We start from the raw sequence: 13353 nt of genomic DNA on the forward strand, positions 1-13353 counted from the left end.
AAGCCCATTACTCCTCGCCATCTCGTCCACAAGCAGCACCAAATCCGTTCCAAACTTTTGATAATCCGGATCAACCGTGGAATACACAAATCCAATCCCCCTCTCCAACACCTTCCTTAGCAAATACCGTTCCCGTGCTTGGGATCCATTAACCGACGTCACAATAATCGCCTACTTTCCCGGTGTCGTCCCAGGACTCTTACTCATATCCTTACTAGTTTGTAATTTCCCCGGTGTATAGTAATTCACCAAACAGTCTTCAAAGGAAACCACTGCATCGGCTGTAGATTCATAAAACCTTTTGTCGGCTATGACGCCGGGGTCCGTCATCGTAAACCCACTTTTCCCAATCCCATGAAAGCCGTTTAATATCCTATTCCTGACTGTTTGGATATACTTCAAATTCTCCCATTTCCCCCAACATCTTCCGGAGCTTCATCAACAAATATCTCATCCACAGAAATCTCCCCTTTTTTATATTCATCCCATCCAACATATTTATCCACATCCTTACATACATCCTCCACTTTTCGATCGGTATAAGAAATATGAACGTATCCAACAATCCTTACATTTCCAAACCTTTTGGGCTTGATAACCCCATGAATGTAGCTTACGTCTGGATACTTTTTGGCACCGGGTCCGTCTAGGTTTACAATTATCGTGAACGGTTGGGTTGGGTAGGAGGTTATGACGCGGTATAATGGATCCCAAGCGCTTGGGGTGGGATAAATGTAGAGGGGTATTAGGGTTGATGTTCAGTTTGTGGTGGTTATGGCGGTGGTGAAGAGGAGGGCGGGGAGGAGGTACATTGTGGGCGGTGAGTAGGATGGCTGTAGGGCGCCAAGGGGGCTGGATGGAGTATGAAAGATTGATTGGGGTTTTGTCTTTGATTTAGATGTCTGTATATACTGGCTATTTGGAGAGGAGGGGCGGCACTTGTGAGCGGCTGAGGCTGACAGTAGTGTCTCGTCTTGTCATCTACCGTACGGTTTCATTGATTCTTATATCACTTCTAAGGTAAAGATCTTGCAAGACTTGCAGTTGTACCGGTAACGATTAATTTACATTCTGGTAATATCCTGGTTCGTATTTAATAGTACTTAAATTGTGAACGTGGCTAGTTATAGGTAATGATTGCGTCAAGAACTCGTAATATATCAAACGATACTCGATAAGGCCAGACCGATCGATGCATTCGGCTTTGCAAATTCCGAAATTTAAATGCATGTATGCACATGTACATTAGTAGCTAGTGTGCACCTAGAAACCCTCCTTTTGCAGTTGCTGTTACATTGTGTGATCATGCGCCGCTACACTTGCGTGGACCATAACACCATAGACCACCGTCCAAATTGACAGGAATGAACGAACATACAGTGTGCCTACGGGGTGCATGATGGCAACTTGAACAAGCATCATATTTCGTCTCCGATCCAACGTGGATAACGAATGCAATGCCATATGCATTGAAAAAAGAATTAAGGCCCAATACTAAAAATTAAGAGGCCACGCGGATTCCAAGAGTGGTTGGGGTATGCGGGCATGTTTCGAAACAAAGTCACACAAATGTCTGTTCTCCAATTCATCGGCCGACTAACCATTTTTATTCACTCAAATGATTCTGAAAGGATCGAAAACTAAATGATCGGGGGAAAAGGAGAGGTCGCAGACCAAACCCCTTCTAGTAGATGTTCTCAAGAAGTCCTATGTATATGACAAGAAGAAGAAGAAGAATAATAATATAATTTTGGACATTCCGAAACACCGTGTAAAAAAAATGCCAGTATGCATATCCCAAACCCAAATGAAGAGTTAACAAAATCCCTAGGCCCTATTGTCAAGAAATTTTTTTTTAACGAATACAAGCGCGAAAACGTAGGTTGTATATAATCTGTAACAAAGTTTTACACGAACAGATGCCAGCTTTAGGCAGTGACAGTTCCGCCGAAAGCCTCAACCGCACGTTTGAAGCTGGGAAGTCTCTTTTCGAGCTCTCCAGTCTCAACGCACTTGACGATATAATTTTCCCAGGCTGCAATGGAAACTGGTATCTTCTGGAGATCAGGCATGACGGCAGCGCATGGAGGATAGGTCTTGTAGAACCAAGCACCGCTAGCCCAGGTCTTATCGTCACCAAGGACCAAAGCCAAGACCTTGTTCTTGACTTCATCTGTTTGGCTATTGATGTTCTCAGGGGTGATACCAGGCTTGATGCTATCGGTGGATCCAAATGTTTGTGCGTATTGGACGATGAAGTTTGGAGACATCTGGTTCCTAGTTCCCTGGCCTAGTCTAGGGTACTTGCCCTCAATTCCGAAGTGATTGGTATTGAATTGGAAGTCACCGGTTTCGTACATCATAAGGGAAAGGATCGAAGCAGCTTCACCGATGGTTTTGATTCCGTACTGCTCGAAGGCTTCGGTGATGAATGGGGTGGCTTGTTCAGCGGTAGCACATTCCTCTGGTGCGACGTCTTTGTTTTCGTTGTTACGAGGACAGCTCACTGAATCTGGTCCAGTTTTAATAATGATTTCTTCAGTGATGACAATTCCGCTGGTGGATGGTGGATATGTGCTTTGAGGCTGTGGACTAACAGTCTCGCTAGGAGCACTAGGTGTCCCGGTGACAGTAACCAAAACCGTGCTGGTGGATTTGCTCGTGATTTCCTGGGTATAGGTAATTGTGCTTGTGACTTCGTCCTTCTCAGGTTCTGGCTTGGGGTTCGTTGGTGCCTCAGTTGGAGTCACTGCTGGGGGAGTGGTCATCACTAATTCAGCGCTAGTATACGTAAGTACTGGAAATTCAGTAGGCTTGGTAGACTGAATTGGTTCGGGCTCTGGAGTGGGAGCGACAGATGCACCGATGGTGACGATCTTTCCACCCTTGCAATAGGTACCAGCAGCAACAGACCCCATGGGGACAGCCCTTCCAAAGTTGCAGAGATAGAACTTCGAACCGTCAGGACTGCAGACGATAGCCCCGTTTGTTGGACAAGTATCTAGGGTTCGGTAGTCCGGTGTTTGCGGGTTAGGGACTGGAATGGCATTGATAGAGGCCACTAGGGAAAGCAGGAAGAGGTTTTTGGAAATCATATTTGTCGGGTTCTTGGTTGGAAATGTTTTCTTTGTCGTTTCTTCGTTCTTATCGTAGGAAATCCAAGGGGTATCGATATTGTTGATAATAAAAAAAGATCGTGAAGTCTCCCTTGTGCACTGCACTGAGCTTTATATGTCGATAGACTATAGTAAAAAGCTAGATGGAGCTTTGGTACATAGAAGGCTGAGTAGTCTAAAAAAAAAAGATTACACCACTGGAAGACTCTTGTGCTTGAAGGAATGGAGCGTAGTCTCGAACTTGCGATACTACAAGAAGCTAGAGAGCAACTAGAATCTGACAGAGACAATACAAGAACCAAGGCCGCTGGCTGGGAGGCTGAAGAGAAAGGAAAGGCAAGAACGTAAGAATGCTCTAAGCCGGGACGTAAGATCGTCTATATAGGGAAGGAATGACTGGGCCTCCAAGAATCGCTCAGCGAAAGAACCGTAAATTCAAAAGAGAGAGAATCAACCTGACCACAGAGCTTGAAACACAGAAACAAAAAGGAGAGACTGCGCGCGAGTGTGAGAAAACCCAACAGAACATCAAAGGGGGCTAACAAAGGGATCTTAAAGGCGGAAGGTGTCTACAAGCCAAGACAGAGGCTGACCCTGATTCACCCAATCTTTGTCCGCCAAAGCTTAGCCACCTAGCTTCGTTGGAACACTCAGAAGAAGCGGTACCTGCGTCTTACTGGCGGCGAGGTTAGCGTTGTTGCATTTTGGGACTAACGAGGGTTTTCCGAGCTCGACGAATCACAGAAGGTTAGGGGTATGCTGGACCTACAACGACCAATAATAGCGTCACTATTCGTTTCAGATTTCTGTTAGGCACAGCATGCAGGCTGATGGTTACATTCCTGTCCTTCTTTCCCTTTTTTTTCGACTCCTCGGGCGCCTTCCCTGCATTGAGCATCCAGCAGCGTTACGGAATGGAAAGGAGGCGCTTCGACGGGAACTCTTCAACACCTCAGCATCGAGCTTGATCGAATCGAAGCGCGAAGAGTTCTGCGGGGCAACACCATTTGGAATCACGATGGAAGCAGATAGGTAATGCATGTAGTTCTTCTAAAAAAAGAAAGTCAGAGAAAAAGAGCTCAGCTCAAGCGTCTAACTAGGCTCTTTGGAGATCTGGATTGTAGGAGCGTTACGGACATCGCGAATCCGATAAAGCTGGCTATACATATGCATGTATGTACCTGGCCTAGAAAGTTATGGACATGCTAAAATAGGGCGGAACATTCACACAAACATGTTAACAGCGCATCAAACTTGACAGAGCATCAAAACGTTGAAAACGTTAACATCTTACACCACAACAGGAGGAATATCAACTATTCCATGCTTCAGGTAGTACGCTCTGTCCGCCTCGGGCTTCACATCGGCCATTGTCCAACCATTCCCAAGCCAGCCATGTTCGCTGTCGTTAACATACTCGTATTCCCAATCCTCCCACCTGGGATTGCTCAATACCCTCTCAGCATGGAGGCAGGATCCTAGAAAAACGACGGACGATTATCAGCCATATGCAACCTTAATGCAGGGGAACTCCGAGACGCGAAGGAGATTTTTTCCATCCCGTCTTGGTTTTCCCGATTGTGTTCAAAAGGGAATCCGCTTACCCGGCCATAGCGCGGATACCTTTCCATCGTATGTGCCACCTTTGTACCAACTGCGACACTTCATCGAGAAAACAGTTCCAGGGAAATATGCGTCGCAATACTTTTGGAAGTTTCGAACGCTCGAGGCTTTAACCTCGATTGTTTTAATGTTTTCCCTCTGGATCTTCTGGACTGCCTTGCAAACGTAATCAACTTCCCTCTCCAACACAATTGTCAGGCTGCCAGTTCCAACACCAGAGTTTGGTCCCAAACTCATGAAATAGTTGGGAAACCCATCTGTTGCAATGCTGAGGTAAGTATCGGGATGGTCCTTCCATTTCTCAGAAAGCGCCTTCCCGCTACGACCAATTATTGGAAATCGTTTGGTCCATGTTGTATCGAAACCAGTAGCACAGATAATCGCGTCAACCGACCGAGCCGTGCCATCCGCTGTAACAAGGCCCTCTGGCGTGACGTATGAGATTTCATCAGAGATGAAGTTGACGTTCTCTTTGGCAATTGCTTCTAAATAACCGGGGCCCTGAAACAGATCATTAGCATTGAAAAACAGGAACCGGATACTAGGCCTGACGTGGGAAAGGGTTAATAGGGACTCACTGGTGTCAACCGTCGACAAGCAGGTGGGAACGGTGGTAATAGCGACTTGAAAACTTCTGGTTTCGACGCCAGCTTCTTCTTCATATTCTCAGTGAAAACTTCAATGGCTCCTTTCTGAAGGTCGCTCCCTCTCATCGTAATAGTATGCGCCGAGTTGAGCTCGTGTTCGAGCTCTCGCCTGTATTCATAAAAGTGTTCCGGGTCGCTTTTGAACTTTTCGATATCAGCTTCCGAAAAACTGACTGCCCATCTTTTGTTAGCCTGCTTCACTATTGCAATTATATCGCCCCGGTTAGAAGTAGTCGTAAACTCACAGTCCTTTCCATCAGGATTCTTGGCCTCTGCAAATTCCCCAGCGATGGGCATCGCGATCCACGTCTTCCCACGAGCATAGTGATCTAATTTCTTAACCACCTTCTGCATAGTCGGAACAATCTGGATCGCGCTAGAACCGATACCAATAACAGCAACCTCTTTACCCGCATACTCATACCCATCCTCCCAGTTAGCGCTATGCAAAAGCTTCCCTCTGAAGTCATGAAGTCCCTTGATTTCTGGCCACTTCCATTCATTGAGGGCACCGATGCAACCAAAGAGGACATCCGCCTCGTCCCCAAACACTTCTTGTTCTGGTGTATCCAATTTCTGAATCTTAAGCGTCCATTTACTCCTGGCCTCGTCGAACTTGGCCTCCAAAACCTTTCTGCTGGCTTGTAGGTACCTATATACACCGTACTTCCTTGCAACGTGTTTCCAGTATTCTCCGATTTCTGCGCCGGGGGCATAGAAGCGGCTCCAGCTGGGGTTAGGCTCGAAGGATGCTTGGTAGGAGTGCGATGGGATATCTATCCAGCGGGTACATATCGATTAGTACCTATTACACTCTATAATCATCCACAACGCCGTCGCAACCATGCATAACTTTATAACTAAAAGGCATATACATACCACAAGCCACACCAGGGTACCTATTTTCGTACCACGTTCCTCCAACCTCTGGATTCTTCTCGTAGATTACGAGGTCGAGATTTTCGATTTGCTGAGGCAATCGGATTCCAGCAAGGATACCGCTGATTCCAGCTCCAATGACGATAACCTTGATAGGGCGAGGCTCATCTACCGCTCTTTGCTCCAAGGTGACTAGTTTTTCAGCTGGCGATTGAGGTTCGGGTGTACTCGAAGTCGTTCCTATTGGTGTTTCCCCCATTTTGAATATGTGTCTGTATTACTGAAAGTGAGCGTTTCGATCCTTTTGGAGCACGTAATACAAGTCTAACCAATCACTTAAACTGCTATAACGATATGACAAATATAGGAAGTATCTAGACCAAAAGCGCCGTTGTATAAAGATTGATCGCAAGCAACTCTCAAAAGGGTAGGCACTAGAAACCCGTTACTTCAGATCATTAGGGTTTTATAGTAAACCAACTTCCGATACCCCGAGTTCGTATAAGTCCGGACCCCGCATACTCCAGGATTAAACCCCGGACTCTCATGCGGATGAGCTGCGGTCGTTTTGGCCCCATTTTGATTGGCCACTCATACCATCCGTCCCGATATTGAAAGCCGAGGGATGTCAAGACAAAAGGCTCGGGGCCTATTCCTCTTGTTTAGATCAGACCATTAAGGGAAGGGAATAGACCCGGGAAATATCCATAGTTGTAAACGCTATAGTGAAATGCATTGTTTGCATAGATCATGGGACCTCGTTCTACCTCGTAAAATGGACCCGTGAATTTGGGTAAACGTCTGGGGTTTTCCCGTGCCGCTAATTATGAAGCTTTAAATTCTCGGGCCGACACCCGCCAAGATTGTGCTTTGAATGAAGCAATGGGCACAAAATCTAAGGAAACGTCTACGGATATCACGTGAATCGTACGGCTCGTAGTTGCATATCGCCATCACTTGAGTCAATGGGAGTTCTATTACATTTTTGGGAAGAAATATGGCTATGGCGGGCTGCGGGTGGGAAGTTTTCAAGGAGAGTAGCCATGTGTTGGATTTCCGGATTAGGATGCGGATGGTGTGTTGCGTGCCCAGATGGGGCGTCAGGTAACACAAGAAGCGTCGAGACCATATACTTCTAAACACAAGTTTGGAAATTATTCCGGAGCAGAAGGGGTTGTTTATGGATGTACCCCGCTTCGTTTGGGGACTCTTGAGGCTCCAAATTAGGAGGCACTAGCTCCCTCGAAAACCCACAACACATCGGCGTTAAATTGTTCACCAGAGACATCACCGACCCGCCGTACTATAATAGGACTTCTGATTCCCCGCCACGATGTCCGCCTATATAATGCTGTCGGACTTCCTGTAAGTACTGCCATATCTCAAGCAACTTACACCGCTCGCCATTTTGCTGACCACTCCGCTATTATAAATGCATCATTAGGTAGGAGTTTTTAAACAAAAACGCCTAATATTAAAAAGTGAAGTCTTTCTGCTCGAGTAGCCTCAATTATTAAAATGCTAAATATTTTTCATATATCCTTGCCCAAGTCTTTTTCGGGTCTACACGTCGCTTCTAAAGCTCGACCGCATAAATGGTTAGATTTGGCATACGAGACTGAATCCCCAAAATTCTGTTAGGCAAATCTGCCTCAGGGTTGTAGAATACAAATATCTTAGGTATAAAAGGCCGAGCTTGTAGGCAAAGCTTTAAACGCCATTGTTCTATACCAGACCATCTACCAAAGTTAGGTCCGTAGATGTATAGCAGATCTGCAAATAGTAATAACACTATATTAATAAATTTCGCAAGCACTGCGTTTTGCGACTCGCCCCTGCTTTTGGATTGCCACTAGTAGAAAACTATACAAGTTATTTTATAATTATAATCGTTATTTTTTTTTTAATCCCGATTACTTCCTTTTTTTTATAGAGATATTTTTTTATTTTAGAAATTAGTAAATATTTCTTTAACTTCTTTTTCTCTAATGCTGATATGGAAAGGTATAGCGTCTAAAAAGGCATTGTATCGCCCTACAATAATAATACGCAATTTAGGCTAGACCTCACACCATCTCTGTATGATGATTTATATGCGATTCATAGAAGTGTTCGAACAAACAGTGAACTGCCTGTTTCTGAAGCTGGAATTTCGATAGATATTGTGGATGACTATTAGGCTTTTGGGGATCCAGAACGCCTACAGACAACTGTCTTTTTGTAGTAAGCGGATACCCAGAACTTCAAAGTATACTATATTATACAACATGGAGATCTCTGGATAGTTATTTCCGAAGTAATTAAGGGAAACAATGATATAGTTACTCTTAATAAGTAGATGCGTAGTCTCTAAACTATAATAAACCAAATGCTAGAGTGGTGCGAAAGCGGGAATATCCTAGAAAAATTATACATCGGGAAATTTTGTGATATTAATGACATTCTAGATGCAATGAAATAAAAGCTCGCTAGCTAGCTGTCCCTAATCGACACAGGTTTTTCTATTTGTTCCACGGCAGAAAAAAACGGGTTTTTTATAAAGATATACTCTTTTCCTTCCTTGGGCAAGGGCATGGCGTCAGACCCTCGGTGCACGTTTTGCTGGAAAGCCGCTACTGATTTATGCGGGCGGTGCAAAGCCGTTAGATATTGCGGTCGGACTTGCCAACGGGCTGATTGGAAGACGCACAAGGTGTTTTGCGGGGTTGAATATCCAGTGAAAGATGGGAAGGTGGCGTCTTATCGCGGGGTTCTATTTGCAGTCGACGAGGAGAAACCTCGGTTTATGGAGCTGCCGGTCTCTAATATAGGCGATAGCCGAACAGCATCGATCCTGCCGATGGTGGTACAAGCACTCGGAGAATTGAGGTTTGGGTTACGTTCTGTTAACCATCATGGACGACTGGCGAATGTCGAAAGAGAGTTGATGAGAGGTCAGCTGGTGTTGCACTGTCACAATTATAACTTTAATGTTAAAGATGACCTGCCACCCAATTTGGCGTTACGAGAGTTTACGGGGCTTGGAATGGAGTTCGACATGCCGGGAGCAGTTGTTATTACGAAGGAAAGAAGAATGAGAACAGAAGAGTTTATGGACGTTGAACTCGATGATTTGAAGGATATGGTGGACATTCTCCGATTTCAGATGAGGGTTTCGGCTGAGCACAGGAAGATCATTAAGAATTTCGACATGCTAGGCTCTCTTGAACGAATACAGCAGCAATATGATAACGAGACTGAGCACCAGTCTCGGCACACTGAGGAATGATAGTGTATCTTAAGCTAATTCTTGAGATGTTGGCCCACAGGAGTTCTTTTTTGGTGGAACAAGATTGTTGAAGTTTGCTGAGACTGTAGTTAGTGTCAATGAGAATTTTCGGCGTATTTAGCTTATTCTATTTAATCTGGATTTGTTTCATCAGTGGTGATGAGATTGTTTCGCAGGAGGGGGAGCAGGCGGTTTGGGTCCAAGGATTTGTGGGCAAAATAGTATATCCCGATAATATCCCACTATCATGCCGAATATATATTATTATTATTATTGTTATTGTTGTTATTATATCCCGCAATATTGGTGTGAGGGCTACCCTTTACTGTATCAGCCGTATAACATCGAAAGCTAATGACTTCTGTGCATGTACACACATAGTATATTAGGTTCATGGCGCTGTTCCCTGAGTAAGGCGCATAGACATATTCTCATTAATCCGGGCCAAATCTCGGAACGATTAGCATATGATAGACCATTTCGGCAAAATCCGTTTTGAAAGGGTGGTTAGTTGTGGCGGGTCAATGAGAATCGGCTGCTGGATATTATAACAATCCTAGCACAAAAACGTTGCTGCTGGCTAAACGGAATTTGTAATGCATACCTAGGCGAATAGAAAAGCCACAGACGAATACGAGATGCCGACTAGCAACGTCCATCTTTCGCTTTCAAAGGAATACGTAGTGTGATCAAAAGAGAAACACATTATCATTTAATCTGTCGAAACTCAACTATATTAAAAGATAGCTACAAGGAAAAAATGGAAACTAAGCCCCATAATATATAACATTATACAAAAGATGACAGTGGCATCTAGGCCTTCTGCACATGCTCAACGGTGACCTTATCATCAGTCAACTTGCCATCCTCGTGAAGAGCGTTGAGAAGCTCCTTTCCGTGTCCAGTGGCACCGTCACCACCAACCTTAGCATCCTCGCCGTCGAAGTACTTAGCGATTTCCTCGAGAGGAGTGTATCGAGTTTCGATGAAGAAGAAGTAGACAACAGCCAATTCGAGGCCCAGCCAGCAGTCGTAGACGATGTAGTACTTCCATTTGATGGAGTTGATAGCCTCTGGGTTGACGTAGTTGTTGAAGAAGAGAGCACAGTTGACGAAGAAGAACATGACAGCGAGACCCTTGGCACGAATCTGGAATGGAAGAATTTCGACGGTGTAACCAACGAGAAGACCAGACCAGGCCAAGTTGTAGCAGGTATAGTAGAGATAGATCATAGCGACGACGGCACGTCCGGCAGCCTCGTTTCCAGTGGTCTCACGACGTTCAGAGCAGATCGTCCATGCAATGAAGCAGGCCAACATACCACCGGTGGAGGCAAGGAAAAGTGGGCGACGACCAAAGCGGTCAACCATGAAGGCCATAGTACCGGCAACAATCATATTCCAGATTTGAAGACATCCGTTGATCAAGTTCTGGTCAACCTCCTTGTGGATGCCAACCTGGTCGAGAATGAGAGCGATGTAGTAGGAAACGAGCGAGTTACCAGACCATTGGGAGAAGAGACCGGCGCACAAACAAATGAACATTCTGTGTCGGTTACCCTTGGTAGACCAGAGGACAGAGATCTTTTGCTGGTTGAATTCCTTCTCAAGAGCGATGGTCTCCTTAATCTCAATGAATTCGTGTCGGACGAGGTCGTCATCGAGGTTTCCGTTGGCGTGGTACTTAGCAAGAATGGCAAGGGCCTCCTCATGACGGTCGACGGAGATCAACCAACGTGGAGATTCTGGGACGAACCAGATAAAACAGATCATGACGCAAGCTGGACCAGCCTGGAGAATGGAAGGAGTTCTCCATGCCCAGTCAGACTTGATCTTAAGAGTTCCAAAGGTAGTCCAGGCGGCAATGATGGCACCGAGATACCAGGTAGTATTGTAGATGGAGGTAATCCTGGCACGGTGCTGCATATGGGCCAATTCGGTAACGAGCAATGGAGCAGCTCCGTGGGCGAAAGAGATACCGAAACCGATCAAGAAACGAGCACCAATGAACATACCAAGATTCTGGGCGGCGGACTGGAGGGCGACACCAATGAACATGATGAACAAACCGATCATGATGGCGACCCTACGCCCTCTCCAATCAGACAAGAATGGAGAGAATGGGACGGCGACGATGGAACCGACTGACATGATGGCGTTGAGGAGACCGAGCTGGGCATTGGTGGGGTGGAAGTAGTTTTGCCAGTAGCTCAAAGTCTGGAGACCGTTCATCATAGAACCGTCGAAACCATTGGTGGCCGAGACAAGAATGACGGTAGAGAGGAGGAAGTAGAGCTTTCGGAGACCAGGATCCGTATACCAGGTAACTTGTGGGAATTCTCGACCACCAAGGATGTTACCTTGGTTAGTCGTTGGCGCTGCCATGGCGGGCATGTTGGGCAAAGGATGTTCTACTGCGTAGACGCAGAAGAAAGAACCTATTCACAAGTTTTTGGTTCTTGGTGGTAGGGTATCAATACTCTCTTCTCTTCACTGAAGGGAGGAGTATTGTGCTGGCTGTTGAATGAAACCCACTTGACTAGGAAAAGAGAATGAGGATAACAGGGAAGAAGGGAGCGACGATGTTCTCTTTATATACAGTCATCGCACTAGCAAGAAGATCTTCCTCCGCATTCTGGGGCAGCTGATATTGTCCCCGCTGCTGGGTATCTTTTGCCGCGTCTTGTCAAACGTCTTGTCTGCTAGCTAACATTGTAGCTACCTACTTTTGCCAGTGCGCGTACATGGTCCGGGATTGCAATGCAATGAAGCAAAGACATCAGATCGTCCGGCTAAAGAGGTTGAACGATACGAAGTACAGGATTCCTTTGAATGGAATTCAATTAACCGGTGAAGTTTCCAATATGGAGTGAGGTTGAAATCCGAACCATTGCTAACAAAAGTCTGGGCAAGTGGAATTGGTTTAGTGTGCTGGGCACGGATCGGTAGAATAAGCAATACTGTCACTAGTAAAACTTCTAGGTAAAATGCTTTTATCTGATTTGCCCCAAGCATGATTTTATTCAGATTTTTATTTTACGGGTGGAGTTTCATATCAAATTCGCCGCTGAATTTGCAGTTTTCGTGACCGGCTAATCTACTTATAAAACTTATTCTCAACTGCCAGCAAATGACTTATAATGGTCTTCAGCCGAAAAGCTTCGCTTAGAAAACAAACAGAGTTGAATTGGATTGAATTTGGAAAACAAATTTCTTTCAAACAGACACTAACATGACCATGTACCATGGTGCAATAGCTCTTGGTTTCTGGGGTGATGAATACCCCAAACTAGTGCCCATGGTTAGCATTTCCATTTCCACGAGAACTCGAACCACTAAATCATCCTATCGGCGTGTCCGGACACTGTCCTGGATGGAACCCCCATTTTCTAAGTATGTGGGGACTCCGAATTCAAAAACAAGAATTCCTTCTCATGTTCCTCATCCCCGTCGTCGTCAAGAAATGCGACAGGTCTTAGAGTTTCTCACTACTCCACACAATACATGGTACATACACCACCAAGGTTCTCCGGCAGGTCTGCATTTGCAGCCTCTGACGCACGTGGTATCTGCAAATTATTTCCCATCTGAGGGGAGTGTCTCCATTCGGCCATCCGGATTAATTCTCCAATTGGGCAAGAATGCCAGGGTTTGCACAAATCATGTGGCAGGGGAACGAGGTTTGCAACGAATCTGATTCGATTTTATCCAATTGAAGCGGACCCACGGGCCGAGTCGATGTCGACTCGATAGGCAAAATGGAACATTCTATGGAACATTCGCTGGCAAAATGTGACCCCACACCAAGACACGCCACATG

The 13353-nt window shown here is 45.5% G+C and overlaps 4 protein-coding genes across 4 annotated transcripts; 1 reads left to right on the top strand and 3 right to left on the bottom strand.

Annotated features, from left to right (window-relative positions):
- Nucleotides 1-1928: 1928 nt before the first annotated feature.
- Nucleotides 1929-3095, bottom strand: DFL_006540 (uncharacterized protein; the record flags this gene model as incomplete). Its single annotated transcript, XM_067635988.1, has 1 exon — nucleotides 1929-3095. The coding sequence occupies one exon, from the start codon at nucleotides 3093-3095 to the stop codon at nucleotides 1929-1931; it is 1167 nt and encodes a 388-aa protein (XP_067487650.1).
- Nucleotides 3096-4406: 1311 nt separating this feature from the next.
- Nucleotides 4407-6524, bottom strand: DFL_006541 (uncharacterized protein; the record flags this gene model as incomplete). The annotated part of the gene is made up of 5 exons (XM_067635989.1): nucleotides 4407-4594; nucleotides 4721-5240; nucleotides 5318-5559; nucleotides 5632-6162; nucleotides 6266-6524. 5 exons carry the CDS (start codon nucleotides 6522-6524, stop codon nucleotides 4407-4409), a joined length of 1740 nt encoding a protein of 579 aa, XP_067487651.1.
- Nucleotides 6525-8837: 2313 nt separating this feature from the next.
- Nucleotides 8838-9533, top strand: DFL_006542 (uncharacterized protein; the record flags this gene model as incomplete). Its single annotated transcript, XM_067635990.1, has 1 exon — nucleotides 8838-9533. One exon carries the CDS (start codon nucleotides 8838-8840, stop codon nucleotides 9531-9533), a length of 696 nt encoding a protein of 231 aa, XP_067487652.1.
- Nucleotides 9534-10346: 813 nt separating this feature from the next.
- On the bottom strand, nucleotides 10347-11927 carry DFL_006543 (uncharacterized protein; the record flags this gene model as incomplete). Its single annotated transcript, XM_067635991.1, has 1 exon — nucleotides 10347-11927. One exon carries the CDS (start codon nucleotides 11925-11927, stop codon nucleotides 10347-10349), a length of 1581 nt encoding a protein of 526 aa, XP_067487653.1.
- Nucleotides 11928-13353: the final 1426 nt, after the last annotated feature.

Source organism: Arthrobotrys flagrans, assembly GCF_004000055.1.
Source record: "Arthrobotrys flagrans strain CBS H-5679 chromosome Unknown unitig_8, whole genome shotgun sequence".
Taxonomy (NCBI): Eukaryota; Fungi; Ascomycota; class Orbiliomycetes; order Orbiliales; family Orbiliaceae; genus Arthrobotrys; species Arthrobotrys flagrans.